This window comes from Pezoporus flaviventris, unplaced genomic scaffold (assembly GCF_033815535.1).
Source record: "Pezoporus flaviventris isolate CSIRO_AGI_PZ_B2104156 unplaced genomic scaffold, CSIRO_AGI_Pfla_v1 ptg000079l, whole genome shotgun sequence".
Taxonomy (NCBI): Eukaryota; Metazoa; Chordata; class Aves; order Psittaciformes; family Psittacidae; genus Pezoporus; species Pezoporus flaviventris.
Genome location: NW_026892627.1, coordinates 2,549,761 through 2,575,296, shown reverse-complemented (window position 1 = coordinate 2,575,296; position 25,536 = coordinate 2,549,761). Strand labels below are relative to the sequence as shown.

At 51.4% G+C, this 25,536-nt stretch overlaps 3 protein-coding genes across 5 annotated transcripts; 2 read left to right on the top strand and 1 right to left on the bottom strand.

Moving 5' to 3' along the window:
- Nucleotides 1-376: 376 nt before the first annotated feature.
- GUK1 (guanylate kinase 1) lies at nt 377-17,169 on the bottom strand. Of its 3 annotated transcripts, none has more exons than XM_061474539.1 (8): nt 17,038-17,169; nt 8,944-9,057; nt 7,130-7,171; nt 5,093-5,189; nt 2,397-2,535; nt 1,418-1,502; nt 1,028-1,113; nt 377-555 (listed from the first exon to the last, which is right to left on the bottom strand). In XM_061474539.1, exons 2-8 carry the CDS (start codon nt 9,053-9,055, stop codon nt 520-522), a joined length of 597 nt encoding a protein of 198 aa, XP_061330523.1. In that variant the 5' UTR covers nt 9,056-9,057; nt 17,038-17,169; the 3' UTR covers nt 377-519. The 3 variants fall into 3 exon arrangements, with proteins under 3 accessions (XP_061330523.1, XP_061330524.1, XP_061330521.1); XM_061474540.1 differs by lacking the exon at nt 17,038-17,169 and adding an exon at nt 15,551-15,664; XM_061474537.1 differs by lacking the exon at nt 17,038-17,169 and adding an exon at nt 15,241-15,364.
- Nucleotides 16,030-17,503, top strand: MRPL55 (mitochondrial ribosomal protein L55). The gene is made up of 3 exons (XM_061474541.1): nt 16,030-16,142; nt 17,049-17,238; nt 17,318-17,503. Exons 1-3 carry the CDS (start codon nt 16,117-16,119, stop codon nt 17,459-17,461), a joined length of 360 nt encoding a protein of 119 aa, XP_061330525.1. The 5' UTR covers nt 16,030-16,116; the 3' UTR covers nt 17,462-17,503.
- A 46-nt stretch (nt 17,504-17,549) lies between these two features.
- Nucleotides 17,550-21,738, top strand: CUNH1orf35 (chromosome unknown C1orf35 homolog). Its single transcript, XM_061474536.1, has 9 exons — nt 17,550-17,672; nt 18,395-18,526; nt 18,642-18,795; nt 18,885-18,930; nt 19,031-19,113; nt 19,252-19,324; nt 19,937-20,016; nt 20,331-20,471; nt 20,664-21,738. Exons 2-9 carry the CDS (start codon nt 18,433-18,435, stop codon nt 20,917-20,919), a joined length of 927 nt encoding a protein of 308 aa, XP_061330520.1. The 5' UTR covers nt 17,550-17,672; nt 18,395-18,432; the 3' UTR covers nt 20,920-21,738.
- Nucleotides 21,739-25,536: the final 3,798 nt, after the last annotated feature.

The window sequence follows — 25,536 nt, the reverse complement described above, 5'->3', positions numbered from 1 at the left end:
AAATGCCTTGAGGAGCTGTATCCAGACCTGCAAAAAGAAGCAGAAATAAGAGGGAGAAAAGGATGCCAACACTTGTGACACCGGGTGCGCCAGTGAAGGTGTAAGCCCCTCCATTTGCAGGTGTCACATCAATTTAAGTATCTCCCTGTACTGAGCAGCATTAGCTGGCACATGTACCTCCACAAATACTGCAGCAGGATCCAAAGCCATGTGTTAGGGCCACAGCTGCCCAGATAGCTCCTCTACTGCCTTGCAGAATGGCTCTGCCCTTTGGCAGCAGACACCACACAATCACTTCCAAAGCATCCTCCTGAGGTACAAACTTGGGAGAGCACACACCAAGTCTGTGGCGAACACAAACACAATTGTGACTGGGTTTCATTTTCTTTCCTTTTAATAGAAACATCCTAGAGTAACTCGGGAGGAGGATCAGTCTAAAGGGAATGTCTCTCGCAATGAAATGGGTGTCACGTGCTTCGGGAATGATGTGCAAAGATAAAACATCCAAGCAGGCTCAGCTCAGGATTTCCTGGATTCTTGGGTCTTCTTGATTTCCTGCAAGGAGATCAGGAAAACAACTGAGCATCTGCTACTCTTTGGGAACAATTCTTAGTTTCACAGCTCTGGAGGCCACAAGAGATCATCTCCTCAGACCACCTCCACAACATTGCAGGACCAAGCCCAGAGTTTACACATGAGCCTTTAGGGAGAAGGCAAGGCTTGACTTTAAGGCTCTTCAAAAATGGCCACAAAAAAAGTGGACCCCTTCCATACTGCCAAGGGACATGTGTTTATTTTGCCCCCAACCCAGTATTGTACTGGATCTGTTTCCCACTCTTAGGCCACTGATCCACCATTGCTTATACATGATCCATGCTCAGCTATGTCACTCAGCAGCTCAAACCATATCAAGTGTGCGCATGTGGTCACATTTCTGTGGCCGCCTATAGACAAACCTTCACCTGCTCATGCTAGAGGTCATCCCTGCCCAGGAAGTGGGGCAAAAAAGCCCTGAACAACAACTCACCTCCAGGAGTGTCTCTTTCAATTCAGAATAGGCTTTTTCTAAATCATCATTAATAATGACCAAGTCGAACAGGCCAGGCTCTTTACCTGGGGAAAGAGACAGCGATAGGGAGTTAAGAGCTTGAGAATGTGTTTCTGTCCTGAGTCATCTCTTGGGTATGACCTGAGTTCCTACGGCATTTTATTATTCCAGCCCCTCTGTCAACCACTCACAAGGAACTGCAGCGGGAAACAATGCAGTATGGTGCTTTGATCAAACTCAGGTGATGTCCGAGCCCTGCCAGCACTCCTTTCAGAAAGCAAGTCGGCTGTTCACGCAAAAATCAACTCCTAAATCAGCAATGCATCTCCCTTCTCCTTGTGCACATCACTCAAAGGCCCCTGCACTTACTAAGTTCCAAATCTATGCGGGCTGCAGTCAAACGCTTCATCAAACTTTCTTCTGTCTCAGTCTTTCGATCACGTAGTCTTTTTTCCTGAACACAATGACAAAAACATTTAAGAAACGTGTTCCAAATGCTGTACACAGAAACCACCACCCACCCCACAAGCCACTGCCATTTCCTACTGCCAGCGACCACTGCAGATGAGATAACACTCTGCAAAGAGTGAGGGGCTTTATTTACAGCCCAGAGCAAACTAGTTGCCAAGCTGAGTTTGGGTTCAAAATCTCCTACCCAGAGCTCCAGCTGCCAGTCTCATTTTCCCCCTGCTTTTGGGTTGGCTTGGATTTTTGCAGGTACTCCTGGGAGATGAAATCACTCTGCTGGATTCTGGCAACTGGTGCTGTTGGCTTTCTCCTCCGCAAACTCAGTGAGAGCAAGAGGGAAGAGCTAGAGTTGTGGCCTTTACTGCCCATACTCCTTGCACAGCTTCAGCAAGTTGTATATATATGTATGCACATGCATCTCTGCACCATGGCAATGACTTCACTTCTGTGAAAGGCACATGGCAATCACTATTATATAGGGCCCCATAAGGCCAGAGGAGTACAGGATTTCCAGTGCTGCAGAGAGCCAGCTTCCCTCGGTTTAATCTTCTCCTCTCCCCAGCATTAAGCACAACTAATGCATTTAAAGGCTGGCCATGCTGCAATGGAGTCTGTAACCCAATGCAGGCAAACACACCAAGGTGTGGAAACTGTACAGGAGGGACTCGAAAAAAGAGCACAGGAAGATTTATCCCCTGGGGGCCAGACGCTGGGGAGCTGGACTGGGCAGAGGTAAGGGTGTGCTCAGAAATGTCCTCCCCACCTCTTCTACAGCCCTTAAAAACATACAGATGAATCAATGAGGGGGGTCCCCCCTCGCTTCAGAGCAAGACGCTGATTACCTCTAACTGCCTAACGGCAAAGGAAGGCGGTCGCTCACCAAGATGTCTATGGACGGAGGTTGCACAGAGATGTAGATGGGGTTCAGGTCCGTCTTCTTGATGTTCTTCACGCCCTGGATGTCGATGTCAAGGACACAGATCTGGTTCTGGGCCTGGACAGCCTGCACTGCACCTTTACTGGGGACAGAGCAAAGAGGGAAGGGGTCAGAGCATCCAGCCACAGCAGTGGTGGCTTGGTTTGTTCCCCCCTAATAGCAGGTCTTCACCTCACAGGACTCCCATGTGCCCAAACTGGCAGGAGAGGAGAGCCTGTTCTGTTCTTGCTGAGCAGTTCTCTTTCCCCAGATGTCCTCTGGATCCCTGGGGCAGAGCAGGGACCTGCTATCTTCTGCTAGAGAGGCTGGCAAAACCACAATGGAAGGTGTGGAAATAGATAACTCATGACTATCCCATGAGCAGACTGTCTCGGGCGCAAGCTGTAAAAATCCTGCCTTCAACAAACATAGGAGCAACTTTCAGCACAGAGCAAAACCACTATGAACTTCCTTCCTCCTGTTTCAGAGATCCACCAGTTTCTGTATCCACATGCTCTCTTGAAGAATGTTTGAGATGGAAACTCCTGCCTGGGTCACAAGATGCACAGTTAAAATATTTTAAGTGGCACTTCTCATATATCATTACATATGGTATCTCTTCCCCAGCATGGGGGAATTGCCTTGAGCTTGTTCCTGAACACCTAAAATTCTCCACCCCAAATCAGCAGTGCCACAGGTACCACAGTTACATGACAGCTCACTGGAAAAACACCTGGAGAGGACAGAGCAGCTCACGCAGAAGGTGCCTTGCAGGAATAGGGAACAGAGCCCAGATAGAGAAATCTGTAAAGACTTCTGGGAGCCTGCAAGCCCAAAAAAGCCCCAGCAAACTGAGATGATGACTGGAGCAGCCTGCCACAGTGATGCTGTGAGCTCCTCAAGACAGACGTGGGGAAGAGCAGGCAGACAGGCACCCTCATGGCTCTGCAGCTGGTGTGGTCAGTGCAGCAGGGTCTACTGCCTGCAAAGACACCACTATGATGGGGTCATGCAGGAGGACGGAGGTGGCTGGTGACTTTCCTTCTGACGTGGGAGTGCAGTAACACAGGTCATGTCCCCAACAGGAAGGAGAAAGCTGAAGCGAAGCTGTGAGACCAGCTATGTACCCTATACAAATACAGAGGTTTGCTGCATTGCCCAATCAGGGAGCAGCAAGAGCCCAGATCTGAGCATCATCCACCACAAATTCACAAGCACTCCCCCAAAATGGCTTGGTTTGCCTTGTGAAAACTGCAGGCTTCATGTGGTATCACCAGGTATCAACTAACTACTGCTACAACCAATCAAGAAACACAAACATGTCATTTAATTTGGTTGAAGTATTGAATTACTACAAGGAAATTGGCTGAGGAGAGATGTTTTTTCACCACCCACACTGAAGTAAAGGCACCAAAATCAACTCCACCTACATATCGGGCAATGGAGAGCAGCTGTCTCCTCCGTGATGTGGCCAGCTGGATTAAGCAGGACCCACGTGAGGGAAGGAAGCCTGTCCTACACAGGATGAAGTCAGGGATTAAGGAGCTTGAACTCAGTCTCTCCTTGCTGCTGGGTATTTGGAAGATGAGCTGTCAGCTTTCCCTTCTCTTACCAAACAAGCAACACTGGAACTATCAAGGCCAGGGCAGAGGGGATTGTGCCCCTCCACCAGCCTCAGAGGGAGCATGGCCAGACCCCTGGCAAGACTACCCTTAGCTGCGGTGACAGCAAGTGACCCCTGTGCACGTCACACTGAAACAGCTCACCATTTCACACTGAAATGCAGACTCACCAAACGTTCCTTCACAGCTGTACACCTACACCACATTCAGCTTGGGGGCCTTATGTTGGGACCTCCCATGAAGAATGCCATCTCCAACAACTCCTCAAGAAAAAGCACATTTAGCTTTTTAAGGAATCTAGGTCTTTCTGAAAAACATTGCAGGAAAGTTTCTTTAACGCAACTAATTAAATATCTCAAGAAACTTTTAACTTTCCTCCTTAGAAGGTCCTTTACTACAGTGACGCAATTTTCTCACAATAATTATATAAGATATCTGACTTCTAATTAACATTGCAGCTTAATGTTTTATTGATCACCAGCTCCAACGCCGAGGGCAATGCTATTTTAAAATCCACATAACCCTTTAACCACAGTTAAGAGTGCTGTGCAATTTATCTGCTCATAGCAGCCACTTTACCAAAGCAGCACAAGAATTTGTTTCACAACAGCCAACACAGTTACAGCTTCTGCTCCCAAATTCATCATATTCACATCATTAGAAAGTAATTCTCCATTCTGCCCACCATGCTCTGCAAGCACCTGGAAAATACTAAGTAGCATAAAAATCACCCCTGTGCAGGAGGAGTGTTAAGCGTATGAACAACTTCAGCAGCCCTCAAATACTGGAGGCTATAGAGGATCTTTAACACAATGATGATTTAATTACAACGAGCTAACTCTCTGCATGAGTTAATTTTGCCATCTTAATAAAGCTGATAAGGACGTCACTGCCAAAATTAAAGGCTTTGCTTATTGGCAAGAATCTGTGTGTTTGAGAGAAAGAGAGTGTATCTAAGTCAAAATACTTTTTCCTTCACCATTATCTCAGCTCACAGCACTGCCTGGGTTCAGCAGCCACAGTGTCTGAGCCACGTACCTTGTTCCATACATATTTCCAGAGAACTCTGCATGCTCAATGAATTCACCAGCATCAATTTCTTTCTGCATTTCCTCTCTTGTCACAAAGTGGTAATCTGGATAGGGAAAACAGGAAAACCAGGCAGGAATTAACAGCTTTGAAGGTAAAGTTTATGGTCAAAATGACACCTGTGGGTGCTTAGGGGAGAAGCAACTTAAAACCTGCTTTGGATAACACTGGCAGACTGCAGATATCTACTTCCTAATTACCTTATACAGCATCCCTTCTCTATACCAACTGCTCAGACACCTGTTCAAAATGTCCTGGAGCTTTCTGTGTGGCCAAAAATGCTGCCGTTTCATACCCTTTATGGTGCAACAGAACCCCCCCAGTGTGCCCACAGGTACCTGGAACACATTACAGCTGGACTGCCAAGGCTCTTAATTTGAAAGCGTTTATGATTAAAGACTATAATGGGACAACAGAGAGAGAGGCAGATAAAAAGGAACATCAAAATCAAATGAACTAAAAAGGAACGGTTCCCTGGTTTTTGTTTAAAATCCTCCCTTTCACTTTAAATGAAAATTGTGATTGGAAATTAAAAACGAGCCTCACCTGATTCTTTACAAAACATGCAAACAAACCAGGAAACAGAAAAGTAGCTGGACACAAGCTATTAATACAAATAAGGACATCGCATTAAGCAGGTCTATATTTGAGGTATCTCACAAAAGCTACCTGGCACTATGGAAAATCAAGACACTCCAGGCCAAGTATGGACTCAAGTGCTTAAATTGAGCCATGCTTTGATAACTCTGGTTAGTGAGTCACAGAGACAGTGTCTAGAAAAGAATACTGATGGCACAGGCTCTGCCTCTGTTAATGTATCACTGCCTAATTAAATTTTGATTTTGCTCTGCCAAGTACATCCCTCCTCATTATGTCCTCTCCAACACCTGGCATATGCTGCAGAACAGTAATGGCTATAGTCTCACTGCCACTGAGACAAAGAACAAAAGTGTGTGCATCATAGAATCCTAGAATGGTTTGGGTTGGAAGGGATCTTAAAGATCATCCAGCTCCAACCTCACTGCCACAGGCAGGGACACCTTCTACTAGACCAGGTGGCTCCAAGCCCCACCCAACCTGGCCTTGAACACTGCCAGGGATGGGGCAGCCATAGCTACTTGGGGTAACCTGTGCCAGGGCCTCACCACCCTCACAGGGAAGAACTTCTTCCTCAGATCCCATCTAAATCTCCCCTCTGTCAGTTTAGAGCCATTCTGCCTTGTCCTGCCCTTGTTGAAAGCCCCTCTCCAGCTTTCTTGTCAGCCCCTTTAGGCACTGGAAGCTACTGTAAGGTCTTCCCAGGGCCTTCTCTTTTCCAGGGTGAACAAGGCCAGCTCTCTCAGCCTGTCTCCATAGGAGAGGTGCACCAGACACTGGAGCACCTTCGTGGCCTCCTCTGAACTCACTCCACATCCTTCTTCTGTTGGAGACCTCAGAGCTGGATGCAGGACTGCAGTGGGGGGTGTCTCACCAGAGCAGAGGGGGAAAATCCCCTCCCTTGACCTGCTGGTCATGCTGCTGGTGATGCAGCCCAGGACACGGTTGGTTTCTGGGCTGCAAGCACACACTGCCGGGTCATGGTGAGCTTCTCGTCAACCAACCCCCCAAGTCCTTCTCCTCAGGGCTGCTCTCAACCCAATCTCCCCCAGCCTGTATTTGTGCTTGAGACTGCGCTGCACAAATGCAAGGCAAGACCTTGCACTCAATCTTGTTGAACTTCATCAGGGTCCGCAGAGGCCCACCTCACGAAGTTCAACAAGGCCAAGTGCAATGTATATATGCATATTTATATACAAGTATACATATCCATTCTAAAATATGTTATTACTGAATGTCTGCCTAAGGAAATGCACCCTATAAACATAAATGTAGGACTAACTTAGTTACTAGAGGGGATCCATGGACATAATTCACAAAAGCTTAAACATTTTCTGCAGGAATTATTTGCAGAGCCTGGTGAGACAGGCCCAGCTGCAGCACATTCACCTTTGCCATTTACTTCTCCAGGTCTTGGCTGCCTTGTGGTATCTGTAAGGAAAAAAAACAGCTTTGTAAATATTGTAGATCACCCAAGGATGTAACAGTATCAAAGAAATAAAAGCACTATGCAGCAGATGAACCCAATCATGTAGTAACCTGATCCTCTACTTAAAATTCCTAAAGCTCCCAGAATCAGCTAGTTTAACAAAACAACAACATGCAGGATTGGCCTGTAATCGAAGAATCCTAGATAATATGAAAGCAGCCTACATTGTTAGGGGCTGAATGGTCAGTGTGGGACTTAACAGGCTGGGCTTAGTTTCCAGCTTTGCTAGAGCCTTCCTGTGTAATGCTAGACACGTTACTTGGACCTCTGCCTCAGATGAGGGGAATTATCGGTGCTCTACTTCACAGAGTTACTGTCATTTGAAAAGATCATGCATCACCTACACAGGTGCTTAAAATAGCCAGATTTAATGAATAAGGGCAAACTCCTGCACGAGGTGAATAAATCAGACAGCCTTTGAAGCCTGCTGGAAGTCATTCAAACTGGTGTTATTTTAAGCACATGCTCTGTAAAACCAAAAAGGAGCTGACAGTCATCATGGAGGGCAACATTGATTATTTAGGACCATCAGGAGTTAACCTAATGCAATAAGGCTCTGATCACCTGGTCAAGGTTTTTATAAAGCACCAGTTGCCAAGGTCTAAGTGGCCTATGGAGATTTAGGAAAAAAAATAACCACCAAGAGGCAGCCTTGGGGAAAATGGTAACATTAGTTTGGAGTGAGAAGAGAGATTCAGTTTAATCAAGACCATAGGATGAAACACAAAAGGAAAGATAATTTTAAGCTGTGGTGTTTTTTTTTATATCTCCAGTAACATTAAATCTTTAAACACACAGTATTTGCTCTTTCATGGAGATCACCCAGATCTCAGAGCAAGAATTTCAACTGCAGTATCCAAGATGGTCAGGACACTAAAAACATTATGGTAACGTGCTGAAAAATACACTGCAGAGCTCCAGGGAAAATCAGGTGAATGAGCTGGTGACACAGCCCAGAGTTACGGTAACCTTTAATGTATCACTCAAGAAAAAGAGAACAGGATTAGTATTGCAACAGGTAACCTGCCAGAGGAAAACCCCATGCATTTACATCCTCTGTTGTGGACACAGAAGGACTTCAGCACTGCTGGCAGGTACGAGCGGACCAAGCCGATTGGCCAGGGGTTATTTTCACCTGACAGGGAAACACCCCAGGCAGAGAACAAAGGACCCTTGGCCAGCACTTAAGTGACCAATGTAGAAGAGGTTAACAAACCACCAGAGTAATGGCAGGAGAAATGTATGCAGGTGATGAGGTGAACTGTTTCACTGACAGACCTGGTAATGAGGCAGGCTTCACAAAACTCAAGTGTAAGACTCTGGCATGACACCCTTGGGCTGTTAAAATCCTCATCAGCGTGCACAGGTGGATGGAAAGAAATGGCTTTTGAAGGACAGGTGTTAATTCAGAGTCAAGAATCACTCAGAAAAATCTCATTACCTCCTTGAGCTGTGTTTAGAGGCATTTGGGGTCATGAGACCAGGCAAGATTTGTCTGCTATTCCAGACAAATCTTAAAACTTGCCATTCAATACCAGTAGTAAAAGGCATCCTGACTTATTTTAACACCACGAAGGCCCCACAGACAAGGCCCTAAGATACAGGCAAGCCATGGAAGCGCATTACTTGGGGCATGAACACCGCAACAAAAGCAGGCTTTGGGCTTACAGCCCTAAACTCCACTGCCCTTCGGCAGAGGCATATAGATACTCACGGGAGACGCTAAAGCCAAATACGTTCTCATAATCTTTAAGCAATTTCTTTAACAAAGTGCTCTTCCCTGCACCTGATGGACCACTCAGAACCACTGGCCTTGGTCCCTGCATGGCTAGAAAGACAGAAAAATGTGTTTGGTTAGAAGCATCCATGAAAAACCACAGCTATGGATTGCCAGGGGTGCTTGGCCCCACAAAACTGCATCTATCTTTTATACCCTTGGATGTAAGTTTCTGCAGGCAAATCTGCAATTATGAGAAAGCATGAGCCTAGAGCTGATAGAAAGTAACTGGAAGTGGAGGATATACAAGGAAAATTCAAACAACTATTACATTCACAAACTGGCAGCAAACAGCGGGAGCTGCCACCTCTGTGCTACTGCAGAAGACCTGAGCTAGGCGCCCTGAGCAGGGAGGCAGCAGTATGGAAAGCAGAATGCAGTGCACCAGCAATTGTAGGGTAGCTTCACCTTGCTTTGCTGCTGGCCCCCATTCTTACCTGGGGAGCAAATACCTTGGACAAATAAAGGGCATGTATCACTGCAGCATGAACACTCATGCTCAAGGGACTGAGGTTAAAATCAGACATAACCCAAAGGAGAGGAAACTGGGCTCCAGCTGTCATTAAGCTGGGATAATTCAAGCCAGCTCTGTCCTAGCTCTGTTCTCTGTGAGCAGGGTTGGGTCCCTCTGGGACCCAAATCCTAAGGAAAGCTATTTCTCTAAAGTGAGGAAAACACTGTCTGTGCCTTGGTGGCATGTGGAAACATCACAGGACATCCAAATGTGCTGGGCAATGCCAGCAAGTCCTTACTGATACATGTATAGTCACAGCTGCTTCTCTCTCACAGGGAGAGGCCTCAAGAGGAGTTTGCAGGAGATGCTTCAAGAAAAAAGGACAGAAATCCACCAGTGTTACATATATGCAGCTCCAGGCGAGGATGGGATGCTCATGAGACCCCACACCTCTTATGTTGCCCATTTACATCCTAACAAGTACAAACTGTGAGCCCAAGATGGGCAGTTAAAAGTTCACTATCAGTCCTGGGATAAATATCCCCATGCAAAGCCTTTACCACAAGCAGACAACATACTCAAACCTACAGCCAGAAGCCCAGCATGTCCTTCACCACTAAACCCCAAAGCCTTCTACAGCAGTCTGAACATGAGTGTGATAGGGGACGCAAACACGCTTTTAGAGTTTATTTCCACATTCCTTGGAACACTAACTCCAGCCCAAGAGAGAAGGGTTTGGTTCCTAGTCCAGGAAAAAAAAAGGCAGCCTGGGGCCACGGAAACCTTTCTACAGTAGTTTCTTCAACCAGAAAGAAAACAACTGGGCATTTTCATGTGCCTGCCTCTCTGGGATGAAGAAAGTTTAATCACCAACATGTGAATAAAGAGCAAAATCCCGAATGACAGCGCAGGGGGTACGGCTGGGGACCCTCATCCATCGGCAATTCAGCAGCTCCTAAACCAGAAGTGATGACGAGAGCAGAGCAAATCAAACAGGCCGATTTTTCCTATTAAGAAAAAAGCCTGAACCACAATTCCTTTCTGCAGCAGCAAAGCCCCTGGAAATGCATATTTTTAACCGCGGTGCCTGGGTGTGGCCTTGGGAGCAATCAGCCAACAGACAGTATAATGCCCTTCCATTTTAAATCAGATCAGAGCATTGTCACCCTGACCTTACAAATCACTTTTTAAACAGCCTTAAGCCAAACTGGGCCTCTCCCAAGGTCAGGCAATGATGCTGCAGCAGGGTAACCTCACCGGGCTGACTCCAGCCTCCATCCCTAAACCACTTCTGTGCAGCTCTATGATCACACAGGCATCCACCAGCCAGCACCACAGCTAGAAAATGACACCAGTAATGCGTGAAAGGACAGAGTATTAATACACAAAGTCTAAGTAGATGCAGCAGCAGCTCATGTGGGCGTAGAATGTTTAATCACCATCCAAATGGAAACTATTTTTTATTATTCTTTTTTTTTGCCATTAGCTTAGCATACTCCAGGTGCCACAGCCTGAGATGCACCAGATCCAACACTGCCAAGTTGTGCAAAGCATCTCCCTCTCCTCTGCCCCACCAGCTCCTCTTGCCCACTTAAATACAACGGGTGAGCCTTAACCACTGCTTGACAAACACTCCAGAAGAGGAGCTACACAAAGCCCTCCCGTCACTCCAGCACGCTTTGCAACACGTCTGCTCCCAAACAATGCTCCTTCATTGAACACTGGCTTCCTTGGCCACCACTGAAAAGCCCCTGCAGGGGACATTCAGATGCCAGCACTGACTCTCTCCAAGAGCTTCACAGCTTCTGCTGTGATCTTGCTGTGCCAGACACATAAATCCTGGCCCCTGACTACACTATCCAGCCAGGACACTCCCATCCCAGCCAGAGGGAAAACAGCTTCCCTTTCTTCTCCCTCAAAATTTCATTTGCCCTTCAGCAGGCACTGATAGGAAAAGGGGAATTCAAGGCTGCCCAAATCCCTTATAATCATTTCATTCAACCCCAGACAAACTGGGAAAGGACTCACTGGGAGCATGCTCCTTACCTTTAGGATCCTTACCCTTAGCATCCTTACCTTTAGCTTTTACTCCCTTTCAGCTCAGGTATGAAGTCCAGCCCCTTGTAGCAGCAATATGAGCAGCTGGCAGAAAGCTGGGCTTTTTTCGAGCTGCCTAAAGCCCTAATTACCGAGCTGCAAGTTTAAGATGGCCAATGAAAAGCTGGTCTTTAATCTTCTCTCCTGGTTTCTCCTCCTCTCCCTACTCTCCCAGCTGGTAAAGCTATAGGCAAACAGCAGCCAAACTGTCCCCGGCTCTGCAGGAAACCTCCAGGATCACACAGGCCCCACAGTCACCAAGGTGAGGGACTCACTCAAGGTGAGGTGAGGTGGAGGGGACCCCAGGAGGTTTCCAGCCCACACTCCTTCTCATAGTGCAGCTGGTGCTCGAGCAGTGCCCACAGACACCAAAAACAGACGGGCTCTGAGGTGACACTGATGCACAACAGGCACAAACCCAGGCTAAGAAGCTGCTGCGCTCACATTACACACCCAACAGCTGTGCAGTTGGAAACTCTTCTGGAAAGGCATTTGCTCTTGTTTTTAGCCAGGATTTCTGCAGACAACACTCCTTTTGGACCAAAGTTCACACCACTGCTGACTCCAGCCACTGCTCAGGTCAACAATTAGGCTACTTATCCACCACAGAGGCAACAGGGAAACTCCTCTTGCCCACAGATCCAAACCCAAGCCTCCAGAGAGCACACCTCAGTACCTGTGGTGTGTCCCCACAGGGTCTCTGCCACCTGTGTGTAAATGCTCATGGTGCTTTTTCCCCTGAAAGAGCACTGGTGGGGTGTCTGGGGAAGATAGAGACACTCTCCTTGACCTTATTCCCTTTTTTCTCCCCCAGATACTCAGAACTAAAGTCAGAAATGACACATAAGTTACTATCACAGGTCTCACTTCTTTGAGAAACAGGCTAAAAATAAGCCAAAAGATTTGCAAGTGCTTCCTCTTGCCTCCCTCCACATGTATCCCCCCTCTTTTCCTGAGGATCTGCAGAGGAAAACAAGAGTTAATTTAGAAGAGAGGGGGATAAATAAAAGGCATTTCCACTGGCAGATGAAGGGGCTGGGCCCTTGTGTGCAGCTGACATCAAACACCCGCCTGGCAAACCATGAATCTGTGCCAGAGCAGAGCAAAACCTGCTCCCACAGAGCACTTTCGGAAGGCACAGTGCAAGATATGGGGGGCAGCTGCTTGGGGCTGGAGAGGCAAAGGAGGAAAAGGGAGGGTGAGCAGATGATCTCCGCCTCAAGACATGAGCAGCACAGACATGGAAGCAGATGCCCTCACCTCTAGCATCACAACCAGTTAAACACATGCCCCAACTCCGAAGAACCGCTCCTAATGATGAATGGGTCTCCACAGCAATAGTACTGCCCTCACTGAGCCCCTCTGCTTCCCTCATCCCACCTCCCCCAGCCCTGTTGAACACAGTTCTGATCCCTCTGGCAACCTGAAGCCTTCAAAAACCACAGGCAAAGTGTGAAAAAACCCAGAAAACCCAGACCTGGTAGATCTGGGGCTTTTCCAATCTCACGTTTGGTTCCCAGCTCAGCAAGGCAGCTACAAATCACATTTTCAAGATATTTGCTGAAGCAACATTACATTTATGTTCAGCAAAAACTCATTTTCCCCCCTCTTTTCTCAGATTCTGCATTTTCAGAGCAGATAATGTGCAAATATCTAGCACAGAGGATCTCTCATCTCCACTGGCTTACTCCTAAAACTGTTTCGGGTCCAGCCTAACTACACGCACCACCAAAACCACAGCAGGCTGGAGCTGATGAGCAACAGAGCAGCACAGCTATCTAATCAATATCCTCAAATCTGGGGAGGTGCCACAGCTGGGACTGAGGTCAAACAGCTGCAAAAAGGCAAGGTGGTCACTGAAGGAGGAGAAATGTTCCTTGGGCCATTCCTACCTGCTAAACTTGCCCTAGATTTTGACTGGGAGGTGGCAACACAACCAGAAAAGCAAAGGACAGACATCGCAGGAGTTAAAATTAATGCTGATTAGCAAAGAGGCTTTACAGAGAAGGTAAAGCCCTCTTATAAAGTCGAAAAGAAGATTAAAGGACAGTTTCCCTGGAGCCCCAAGAAAGGTCTCCTGGATTAGGATTATAATCCCATCCACTATTTTTAGCAGGTTCATTATGAAGCCACCACTCCCACCTTTCTAAGTTTTGGGACACTTTCTGAAAGCCAAACCCAGCCCAGCCAGCTGCAGTAACACAGCAAAGCTTAGCATTGTCCCAGACCAGACAAACCCTTGGCATCTTGATGTCTGTGAAGAGCCCCATGGGCACCATGATGCTGCTCCAGCAGCCACAACCCCAGACCTGTCATAGAATCAACTAGGTTGCACAAGAACTTTAAGATCATCAAGTCCAACCATTACCTCAGCACTGCCTAGACCACCATTAAACCATGTCACTGAAGGCCCCTTCTACATGGTTTGTCATCACTTCCAGGGATGGTGATTCCACCACTTCCCTGGGCATCCTGTTCCAATGCCTGACCACCCTCCTAGTGAATAAATTGCTCCTAATATCCAATTTAAACCTGCTCTGGTGCAGCTTAAGGCTGTTACCTCTTGTCCTGTCATTTGTTACTCCGGAGTAGAGACCAACCCCACTTCACTACAACCTCCTTTGAGGTAGTTGCAGAGAGCAACAAGGTCCCCCCTGAGCCTTCTCTTCTCCAAACTAAAGCCACCCAGTTCCCTCAGCCATTCCTCTTCAGACTGGTGCTCCAGATCCTTCACCAGCTTTGCTGCCCTTCTCTGGACCCACTCCAGTATCCCTCTTATAGTGAGAGGCCCAGAACTGAACACAGTATTCACATACTCATTCACCTGGGGAATGGGATGGCTGGACTGCAAGGTCCTGCCCGGCCAGTGGGCTGCTTACATAAAGGAATTACAGAAATACTGAAGCAGGAGCAAAGCATCCCCACCACAGAACCCAGATCCAGTGGGAACACAAAGCCACCTTTATCACAGAAGCAATTACCTAAAGAGCACAGATTACCCCGTTGCTGACTGCAGTGTGGGCATGCCTGGCTCTGCAGGGAGCAATGATGCTGCAGGAGGCAAGACCCAGTTGCTCAAGGTGATTTCATTGCAGAAACCACCTGGGGCCAGGCCAGATGGCCAGCAGTCATTACAACGTGGTGTCCTGCAAAACTGGACCAGTTTAACTTAACCACCGGGTCCAATCCAGTTGATGCAGGCGGGTGCACTTCCACAGAGATGAAGCTAAGGCAGCTGTGGTTTTGCCATCCACCTCCCCACATACACAGAGTGTTTCACCACACAGTGCTGTATATTTGAGTACCTGCAGGCTGCATGCCCCAAGCGCCCTTTCTCACGCACTGATGAAACCCACGCGAAATAGCACACACACCCCTGGTCTTATCTAACGGGGAGCATCCCGGAGCCATTCCCAAGCACCACACCGACGTGGCTGGAGAAAAGGGGACCACGGCACCAGGGACAGACCCAAGCATGTCCCACCGCCCGCCCTGCCTGGACTCAGCACCCCATCAGGCCCTCAGGGGGGAGATGGGCGAGCTCGGCGTGCCCGGCCAGGGGCACCTATGCCGGGACCCGCACCCCTCACAGGCACCTCAGCGCGGCGGGGCCGGCTGTGCCTCGCCTTGCCTCGCCTCGCCCCACCGGGGCTGGGCCCTGAGGAACCGACCCCGGCGCTCACCCGCCGCCCGCGCGATGGCTCCGCGCAGCCGCTGCCCGATCATGAGGATGGGGGCGGAAAGCGGAGGAGGAGGCGGTACCAACAGCTCCCGCGTCCCCACCGCCGCCACGGTGACGCCACTGACGTCAGGCGGACGGCGAAGAGGAGCGCCGCGCGGTCACGTGAGCGGAGGGCGGTGGGACAGACCACGGGAGAGGGAAGGGGGGGGGAATAAACGGTCAGTGTGGGGGCGCCAGGACTGAGCAGTGCGGGTTGGGGAGCGCTTGGGGCTGCTTGGGGGGGGGGGGGGGTGGGGGGTGTCAGCTCTGACCTGGCCATGATGAGGGTTAAGACGAGCCACAGCGCGGTGGGGAGAAACGCGGTACCCTGGGCTGAACCATTTGCGGGGAGGGGTGGGGGAGGCTGTCTTGGATCGAGCCAAGATGGGGGTAGGTGGGGAGTCGTTGTGGGGCTGAACTACGGCGGAGCAGAGGGAGCCAGTATGGGGCCGAAGCATGGCAGGAATGGGGGGGAGCTGTCATGGAGCTAAACCATGGGGAGGGAGGAATCATTATAGGGCCGAACCATGGCGGAGATAGGGGGAGTCAATAGGGCGCCAAACCATAGCGGGGATATATGGAACCATTATGGAGCTAAACTATACTTGAGGGGCCTTTATTGGTCTAAACCATGGTGGGGAGGGGGGGAGCCAACATGGGGCTGATGCATGACGGAGAGGGGACTTGGGAGGTTGCACTGTGATGAGGACAGGGCCATCACCCTACAGCCATGCCATACGAGCTCTGTGTCTCCTAGGGTGTCCCTGGGAGGCTGCCGCACCTCCTGCTGTCTGCCAGCTCCTTACATGCTTGATCTGCCCTCACTCACTCAAGTAAGATGGCAGCTGCAAGCCGGGCACTGAGGTGAGTTGGTGGCAGAGGCTGCAGTGCCCCGGCGGAGAAGCTGGGCCCTTCGTCAGGAGCCTTGCTGGGGACAGGTTTTTTGGGGTGATGGAGGTTTGTGTCTTCCGTAATGAAGTCCAGCCCGGCCAAATACAATGTCCTGCACATGGATCGGGGCAATCACAAGCACAGCTACAGGCTGGGGCAGATTGGATTGAGAGCAGCCGTGAGAAGGACTTGGGGGTGCTGGCTGACAAGAAGCTCACCATGACCCAGCAGTATGTGCTTGCAGACCAGAAACCAACTGTGCCCTGGGCTGCATCACCAGCAGGTCAGTTCTGCTCTGGTGAGACCTCCTCTCCTGCACTGCTGCAGCTCTGGGGTCCGCAGCATAAAAGGTGCAGAGCTGTTGGAGTGAATCCAGAGGAGGGTACAAAGATGCTCCGAGGGCTGGAGCAATGGAGACAGGCTGAGAGAGCTGGGCTTGTTCAGCCTGGAGAAGAGAAAGCTCCCGGGAGACCTTAGGGCAGCTTCCAGTGCCTAAAAGGGCTGACAAGCTGAAGAGGGACTTTTGACAAGGACAGGTAAAGACAGGACAAGGCAAAATGGCTTTAAACTGACAGAGGGGAGATTTAGATGGGATCTGAGGAAGAAGCTCTTCCCTGTGAGGGTGGTGAGGCCCTGGCACAGGTTGCCCAGAGAAGCTGTGGCCGCCCCATCCCTGGCAGTGTTCAAGGCCAGGCTGGATGGGGCTTGGAGCAACCTGGTCTAGCAGAAAGTGTCTCTGTCTATGGCAGTGGGAGTTGGAACTGGATGAGGTTTAAGGTCCCTTCTAACTCCAACCACTCTGAGATTTAACACACCATGATGGCATCTCTTGCTCTCACAGCCGTGACTGACCTCACTTCTCTTTTACCTTCCCACCAGCGCCCTGCGCCTCGACACCATCCCCAGGCTGCCTCCGGTGATCGCCCTCTCCAGCCGCAGCAACTCCAACCGCACTTCAGTCTCCCACCTCCACAGGCAGCTCTACGGCCGCCTCTATCCCGTCCTGCTGGTCAAGACCGACGGCTCCACCATCCGCCTGCGCTACAAGGAGCCCAAGCGGATCCTCATGGTGAGGCGGGCGGCGGGCGGGGCGGCTGAGGGCGCGGCTGAGGGCGCGGCTGGGCCGGGGCTTCACGCCGTTCCCTCAGCTGCCGGTCGACAGCAACACGCTGCCCGAGGCGGAGCGCAAGGCGCGGCTGCGGAGGCAGTTCCCCAGCAAGCCCAAGGCCGAGCAGGAGGACACCTTCGAGGGCATCGACCTGGGCACCTACGAGCGGTTCTGGAAGAAGTGAGGCGGCGGAACCAGCCTTTAATAAACAAATACAACCGGCAAACGGCTCCTCGTGGTGCCGCCGTAGGCGGGCTTTTCCTTCGGGTTCTTCCACCCGCCCCCCCGCCTTCCTTGATGCAGTGGTACGGTCCGCCACGCAAGGCCACTCTCCCCACCGCGAGCGGTGGTAGCGGCCGGGGCGAGCGGGCTCCGCAGGCGGGAGCGAACGCGAGGTGCGTGCGCGGGTGGGGGGGGGAGGAAGAGGCGTGTGTGATCCCAAGGTTTGAACCCGCACCCCCCCCTCCCCCGCCCCAGTCCGGTCATGGGGGGATCCCCGAGGCTGGCGTTCACACACCTCGGGGACGTGCGAACACCCCTTCCCCCCCCCCCCGGACGTGCAATCGGTCTTCCGGGTCGTGCGACCGCCTCCCCCCCCCCGTTCTCCAGTGTGTGTACCCTTCTGCTCCGTACAACTCCCCTTAAGCCGCCCCCCCCCCCCCCCCCCAAGCTCTCCCATCTCCTCCTACCCCGTGGTGTCCGCCCCCCCTCCTCCAGGCCCTGCAGCTCCTCTCAGGCTGTGCAACACCCCCCACATAGGCTGCAACCCCACCAGCTCCTGTGGACCTGTGTATTAATCCCCACGCCGTCTGTTCTCCGTCCCCCCCACCAGGCCCTGCCACCCCTCCCCAGGCCGTGTATCCTCCACCAGGCAGCATATCTTTTCCCCCAGGCCCTGCCACCCCAGTTCCAGGCCGTACAACTCCCCAGGCCAGGCACCCCCTGCCTTTGGGTTGTGCACCTGCCCTTCCAGGCTGTGCAGTCCCCTTCTCCAAGGATTTGCCTACCCCACCAACTCCAGAGGGGGCACATTTGCTTCCCCTAACTCAGTGACCCTCCATCATCCCCTACATGGAGGAGCTGGGGGGGGCTAAATCTGGGCCTGGCCCCTTTGCAGGTCACCATCGCCCCACCACCACTGAGGGGTCCAGCACCATGTTTGGCTCGTCCCGAGGAGGAGTGCGAGGGGGCCAGGACCAGTTCAGCTGGGAGGATGTCAAGACAGACAAACAGCGTGAAAACTACCTGGGTGAGGACCGACCTTGGCCAAACCCCCTTTCCATCCCCATCTTCCCTGTCCCTCCAGCATGGTTTTGGGGTGCAGATAGATGTTTTGGGGTGTTATGATGTCTTGCCCCCCACAGGAAACTCCTTGATGGCGCCGGTGGGCCGGTGGCAGAAGGGGAAGGACCTGACATGGTACGCCAAGGGCAAGAAGGACACAGCCCCTGCGCTGTCCCGTGAGGAAGAGCTGGCTGCTGTCCGCCTGGCTGAGCAGGAGGCCATGCTGGCAGCCCTGTGAGTCTACCCCCACTGCCACCGCAGAAACACAGGAGGTGCAAGGTATCCCCCACCCATATACGCATCACCTGGGTTTTGTTTTATAGGGGCTACAAGAACCTCAAGAGGCAGCCCACCGGGCTCAGCAGGGAGGTAAGGGGGGCCCATGCATCCCGTGTCATCTCCCCTCAGCTCCGTGTGGTGTTTTATGGGGGGACACACACACACTGAGGACATTCTTGACCCCCCACAGGACCTGGCCGAGGTGTGCAAGCGGGATGGCACCGAGCGGGATGAGAAGAATGTGGACCGGGTGGTGGGCTTGGGCAGCTCGAGGTACAAGGAGCCAGTGGGGGTCCCACACCAAAATGCCCCATTTCAGGGCAATGCGATTGTTTAATTTTGCCATTTTAATGCTTTTTTGTTGTTGTTTCTGTGGGGTTTGTTTTCATTTGGTGACTCGTCTCTCCCCAGCGGCAGTGCTGGCCGGATAATGCTGTCCAAGGAGGACAAGGAGGCTGCCAAGATGGGGCTTTCTATCTTCACGGTACGGTGCTGTCATCTTCCTTACCAGGTTTAAATCAAAGATTGAAAAAGGGCAGAAATCCCTTCCCCACGCTCAGGGTGTTTTATTTAAAACCAGAGCTGATGGCTGTAGCACAGAGGCCTGTGTCCTGTCTGCACAGAGGTAATTTGTGGGGTTTTAATTAGAAGCAGCTCTTGTGGGTATTCAAATTTTTTCTGAATTTAATTTTTATTCAATTTTCTTTTTTTTTTTTTTTTTTTTTCCAAATTAGATTTAATTTTTCGTAGAATCCCAGAATGGTTTGGGTTGGAAAGGATCTTAAAGCTCACCCAGTTCCAACCCCCTGCCATGCACAGGGACACCTTCCACTAGACCAGGTTGCTCCAAGCCCCATCCAGCATGGCCTTGGACACTGCCAGGGATGGGGCAGCCACAGCTTCTCTGGGCAACCTGTGCCAGGGCCTCACCACCCTCACAGGGAAGAACTGCTTCCTCACATCTCATCTATATCTCCCCTCCGTCAGTTTAAATCCATTCCCCCTTGTCCTGTACTACAAGGAGAAGATCGCTGCTTCTTGTAATTCAAAGCTATGGCCTTACAGACTCGCTCTTTTTCTCTTTTTCCAACCCTAGCACCAGAAAGTCTCCAGCAGCCCCGAGATGCCTCTCTCCAAGAAAAAGCAGGAGAAGGAGGAGAAGGTGGAGGAGAAACGGTGAGTATGGAGACTGCCATTTCAGTGGGGAACTACCAGAAATGGCCTATTTTTGCAAGGAAGATACTTTGCAAAATGCTTCTGTGACTCCTTTTGGCATTGGGCTTGTTCTGCATCTGCCTGAATCATCCCCAAAACCTCTGGTTTGCCCCAAAAACCTGTTTGTTGAGTTGTTTTGGATTTTTTTATGGGCACTTCTTCTTGGCCAAGGATGGAAGTGGTGAGATGCAGCTGGAGGGAGGGATGGGGATGAGTGTTTGGAGGAGCCAGATGGATGTGTGTGGCAGGGATACTCACTGATCTCTTCCCTGCAGACCAGAAGGGAGTAAGAAATCCAAAAAGGAGAAAAAAAAAAAGAAAAAGAAAAAACATAAGAAGGAAAAGAAGAAGGATAAGCATCACAAGAGGGATGCTGTCTCATCGTCTTCCGAGTCGTCTTCAGACGAGGATGACAGGTAGCTCAGGATTGGCAGAGCATCATTGCTGGAAAATGGGCTGAAGGATTTAGGAGAGCTGCATTATCATCGTGGCTGGCATCAGGATGCCCCATCAGCATCTCCTGGCTTTCCAAAATCCATTTTTCATCCCCAGAATCAGCTTCTGGATTCCCTGTGTCCCCACTGTCCCTTACTTTTCCTTACCTGTAGGCACCATCGAAGGAAGACCCAGCAGCACCCTGAGCCATCACGGCACAGCAGCCGGCATCGACAGGACACGGATTCCTCCAGCAGCAACAGCGATTCCGGTAGGAGCCCCTCGCGCCACCCTGCCCGTCAGCAGAGCCAGAGCAGGGATGGCCATGGCTGGCACCCATCCCCACGGCGCAAAGGGAGGAAGAGGAGCAGGAGCCGGTCCCCTCCGTCCCGTGGGGCCAGGCAACGCCATGACACCGATTCGGACTGAGAGGAAGCTTGGGGGTTGTTTCCCAGGGAGAGCTCACAGAGACTATCTATTTTATAAGGTTATTAAATTAAAGAAGCCACAGCTCTGCTGTTGCCGGGGCTGAGCCCAGCGAAGCTCGGTGTGTGGTGCAATGGCAGCTGCCCCTTCCCTGCCCACAGCCCCTGCCTTCAACATGGGACAGCCCCACCAGTGGTGGGGGGCAGCAGGGGGCTGGGTGCCTCCCTCCTCACTGCCTGGATCTATCTGTCCAGCCATGATTTAGCTGTGGGGTGGGTGCTGGCACTGGAGTGGTTCTGGCTGCAGTGCTAGAAATGCTGCAAATACTTTGTGTTTATGTAAAGAGACTTATTACTATGCGGATATTGTGTTTTTAACATCTTCTTTCAAAGCCCTCAAGTAGCTGCCAGTGAAGTGGCTGAAGGAGGATTTTTTTCCTTAAGTTTACAGCTGTGAAATAAAACCCAGGACTCATGCACTGCTGGGAGGGTTTTGCATCTTGGGTCCAATGGGTTTATGAGAGCCAGGCTGTCGGGCTCTCCACAGGACCACCTCTGCACTCCATGGGCTGATGAGTGCTCCCCACATGGTGATGGATGCTCTTCATGTCATAAGGGTGCTCCCCATGGGGCTACACATGCTCTCCATAGAGCAGTGATGCCCTCCATGCGCTATGGGTGTTTTCCAAGGGTCATGGGTGTTCTCCATGGGTTGAGGTAGGCTCCCCATGGGCCATCACACACTCCATAGGGCACATGTACACGTGCAAGCAGGGGAGAACTTGCGATGTCAGTGATGTCAGGAGGACAATGTGGCACCTCTCTACAAAAAGGGCAGGAAGGAAGACCCTGGGAACTACAGGCCTGTCAGCCTGACCTTGGTGCTGGAGAAAGTCATGGAGCAGATGATCCTAAGTGAGGTCATAAAGCACATACAGGAAAATGAGGGGATCAGGCCCAGTCAGCACGGGTTCATGAAGGGCAGGTCCTGCTTGACCAACCTCATCTCCTTCTGTGATAAGGTGACCTACCTGGTAGAGGATGGACATTGTGTATTTGGACTTTAGTAAAGCATTTGACACTCTCTCCCACAGCATTCTCCTGGATGAATTGGCTGCTCATGGCCTGGATAGAAGGATTCTTCACTGGGTTGGAAACCGGTGGGATGGCCAAGCCCAAAGAGTAGTGGTAAATGGTGTCACATCTAGTTGGTGACTGGTCACTAGTGGTGTCCTTCAGGGCTGTGTTGGGGCCGGTGTTTAATATCTTCATTGATGATCTGGATGAGAGGATCAAGTGCACCCTCAGTAAATTTGCAGATGACATCAAGCTGGGTGGGAGTGTTGATCTGCTGGAGGGTGGGAAGGGTCTGCAGAGGGATCTGGAGGCTGGGTTGATGTGCTGTGGCCAATTGTATGAGGTTCAACAATGCAAAGTGCTGGGTCTTATACTGGCTGGAAATCTGCTCATTGGAAAAGGACCTGGGGGTGCTGATGGCCGCTGAACATGAGCAGCTTGTGACCAGGCAGCCAAGAAGGCCAATGGTATCCTGGCCTGTATCAGCAGTAGCGTGTCCAGCAGGGGCAGGGAAGTGATTGTCCCCTGTACGCAGCACTGGTGAAGCTGCATCTCAAATCCTGTGCTCAGTTTTGGGCCCCTTGCTACAAGAGAGACATTGAGGTGCTGGAGTGGGTCCAGAGAAGGGCAATGAAGCTGGTGAAGTGTGTGGAGCACAAGTGTGATGAGGAACTGCTGAGGGAACTGGGGTTGTTCAGTCTGGAGAAGAGCAGGCTAAGGGGGGACCTTATCGCTCTCTACAACTGCCTGAACAGAGGTTGTAGTGAGGTGGGAGTGGGTCTCTCAAGTAACAAATGATAGGACAAGAGGGAATGGTCTCAAGCTGTGTCAGGGGAGGTTTAGATTGGGTATTAGGGAAAATCTCTTCATGGAGAGGCTGATCAAGCATTGGAACAGGCTGCCCAGGGAAGTGGTGAAGTCACCATCCCTGGAAGTGTTCACAAACCGTGTAGATGTAGCATTGACATGGTTTAGTGGTGGACTTGGCAGTCCTGGAGTAACAGTTAGACTTTATGATCTTAAAGGTCTTTTCCAACTTACTGATTCTATGGTTCTATGATTCTTGATGCACTGAGAAAAGGGAAATTCTCATCAATAAATAGAAATACTGATCCGAATGGAAAGGGGTTGTCCCAGGCAGCTCTGGGCCGGAGCATCGCTGGCTGCAGGAGTGGCTGTGCCAAGCACAAGGGCCCCGTTTGTGAATTAATGATGCAACATGTCCTGCTGCACACAGGGCGGGTTTGTGTGCCTTGGCACACAAGAGCTCCGGGCTGGCCACCGGCCTTGCTCTGCACTTTGGCAGCGCTGGGGGGGTTTCTGTCACACTATGACAGCCGGGCGGGAGGGATGGGGTGTGGAGCGGCGCTGCTGGTGCGGGGTGGGACCAGGCGTGCCCGGTGTGGAACAAGGGCAGCATTCATCATGGGGGGGGGACACAGCAGGACCGGGCTGAGGAGGTGAAATAAAGCCCTTCTGTCCTGCTGCCCGGCTGCGAGCACGTGCATAACCCTGCCAGCACGGGCAGCAGGAGATGCTGCGGGGCAGTCGTAAGCTTCAGTGCTGCCCCAGCACACCCCAAGATGCTTTCTAGGGGGGTTAACAACCTCTTGGCAGCATCTCAGGGCTATTCCTCTTGGTTTGAGCAGCCACAGCCCCACAACCAGCCCAGCGACCCACTGGTGGCTGCCCACATGCAACTCATGGGGTGCAAGTGGGGTATCCCTGAACCCCTGTGCTCCCTGGCTGGAGGCTCTGACCTGACCAGCACTCCCCAGACCAAGCTCACCAAGTTAGAAGTCACCTCCCCCCCCGGGGATGTTTGGGGTCCAAGCTGTGAAAGGGGCCTGCTGGGAGCATCCCAGTGCAGGTCTGTGTTAACAGGAACTCAGTGCCAGGAGATCCAGGCTGAAAGGGGAACTTCGGAAGAGCTGAACAACCTCAGCAGGCAAAGAACAAACCCAGAGTCCCCACAAATCCCAGCACTCCACTTCAAATCATGCTCCCTGCACAGGCTCCCACTTCCCCTTCCTCCGTCTCCCACGCAAGTGGATGGATGCTTCCAGCAGGGCTTGACTCTGCCAGGACTATTCACATCTGCAGCTCTAAGCAGTCCTAGGCATGACAGGCAAATGTGGGTTTCACAGAATCAGAGAATCCCAGAATGGTTTGGGTTGGAAGGGACCTTAAAGTTCATCCAGTTCCAACCCCCTGCCATGGGCAGGGACACCTTACAGTAGACCAGGTTGCTCCAAGCCCCATCCAGCCTGGCCTTGGACACTGCCAGGGATGAGGCAGCCACAGCTTCTCTGGGCAACCTGTGCCAGGGCTTCACCACTCTCACAGGGAAGAACTTCTTCCTCAGATCTCATCTCAATCTCCCCTCTGCCAGTTTAAAGCCATTCCCCCTTCTCCTGTCCCTACCTGCCCTTATCAAAAGCCCCTCTCCATCTTTCTTGTCAGCCCTTTTAGGCACTGGAAGCTGCTCCAAGGTCTCCCCAGCTTTACCAAGCCCCATGCTGGCAGGGCTGTGGCACAGCCATCCTGGGGCAGTTCAGCCTGGCCAGGAGAGCTCCCTCTGCCCAGCTTCCTCTGCCTCCCCACGAGGTTGCACCTCTGGCTCCCTGCTCCTGCAGAGAACTCCCACCCATTTACTATGGGCTGTGAGCAGATGCCTTCCCTGACTCCACAGCCAGCTGTTTCACAGCTCAGTTTCTCCCACCCTCTCTCCTTTGAAACCTCTGCCAAGGCTTTACCCCCTGCCTGTTGCTGGTCCCGGCTGGACTGCGGGGGAACCACACCAGAACACAGTTTTGTGCTCACGCTTCCCGTGGGCATGAGACGACTTCTGCCTGGATGGGTGGCTAAAACTCCAGGGCTGGACTTAGTCCGGTATACAGCAGAGGGCACGTCAGGGTCTCCCAGCTTGCTGATCCTGGGGAACCACCAGTGCGTTCTGTTTTTTTCAGCAGTGCAAAGCGTTACCAGCAGAAGAGTTCAGAGTTCAAGTTCAGAGCAGCTGTGGCTGCCCCATCTCTGGCAGTGATCAAGGGCAGGCTGGACGGGGCTTGAAGTAACCTGCTCTAGGAAAAGGTGTCCCTGCCCGTGGCAGGGGATTGGAACTGTACGAGCTTTAAGACCCCTTCCAACCCAAACCAGTCTGATTCAAGTCCAATGACCTCCCAGACCAGGAACAGACATCCTGCCCTATTAGGCATGTGGAGATCCTGATTCAGAGCTTGAAACTCAAGGCAAGAATAACCTGACCTGCAGGAGTTTTGTAATCCTGTTGTTTGCCCAGTAGTATTTACCCTTCACTACTGAAGCGAGCCCAAGGAACAGACCTGGGGCTCAGGCAGCACTTACTGAGGAACCTGAATCAACCCATCCTCCTACCTGCCACTCACCCAGCCAAAGACAGGGCAGACAACATCCTTCATACTCAGTGAGCCTCTGCCCAACAGGTCAGCCCCAGAGAGAAGCATGCTCAGGCTGAGGGCGGTTCTGTGTACACATGCTAAGCAGCTATGGTGCTGCTTGAAGG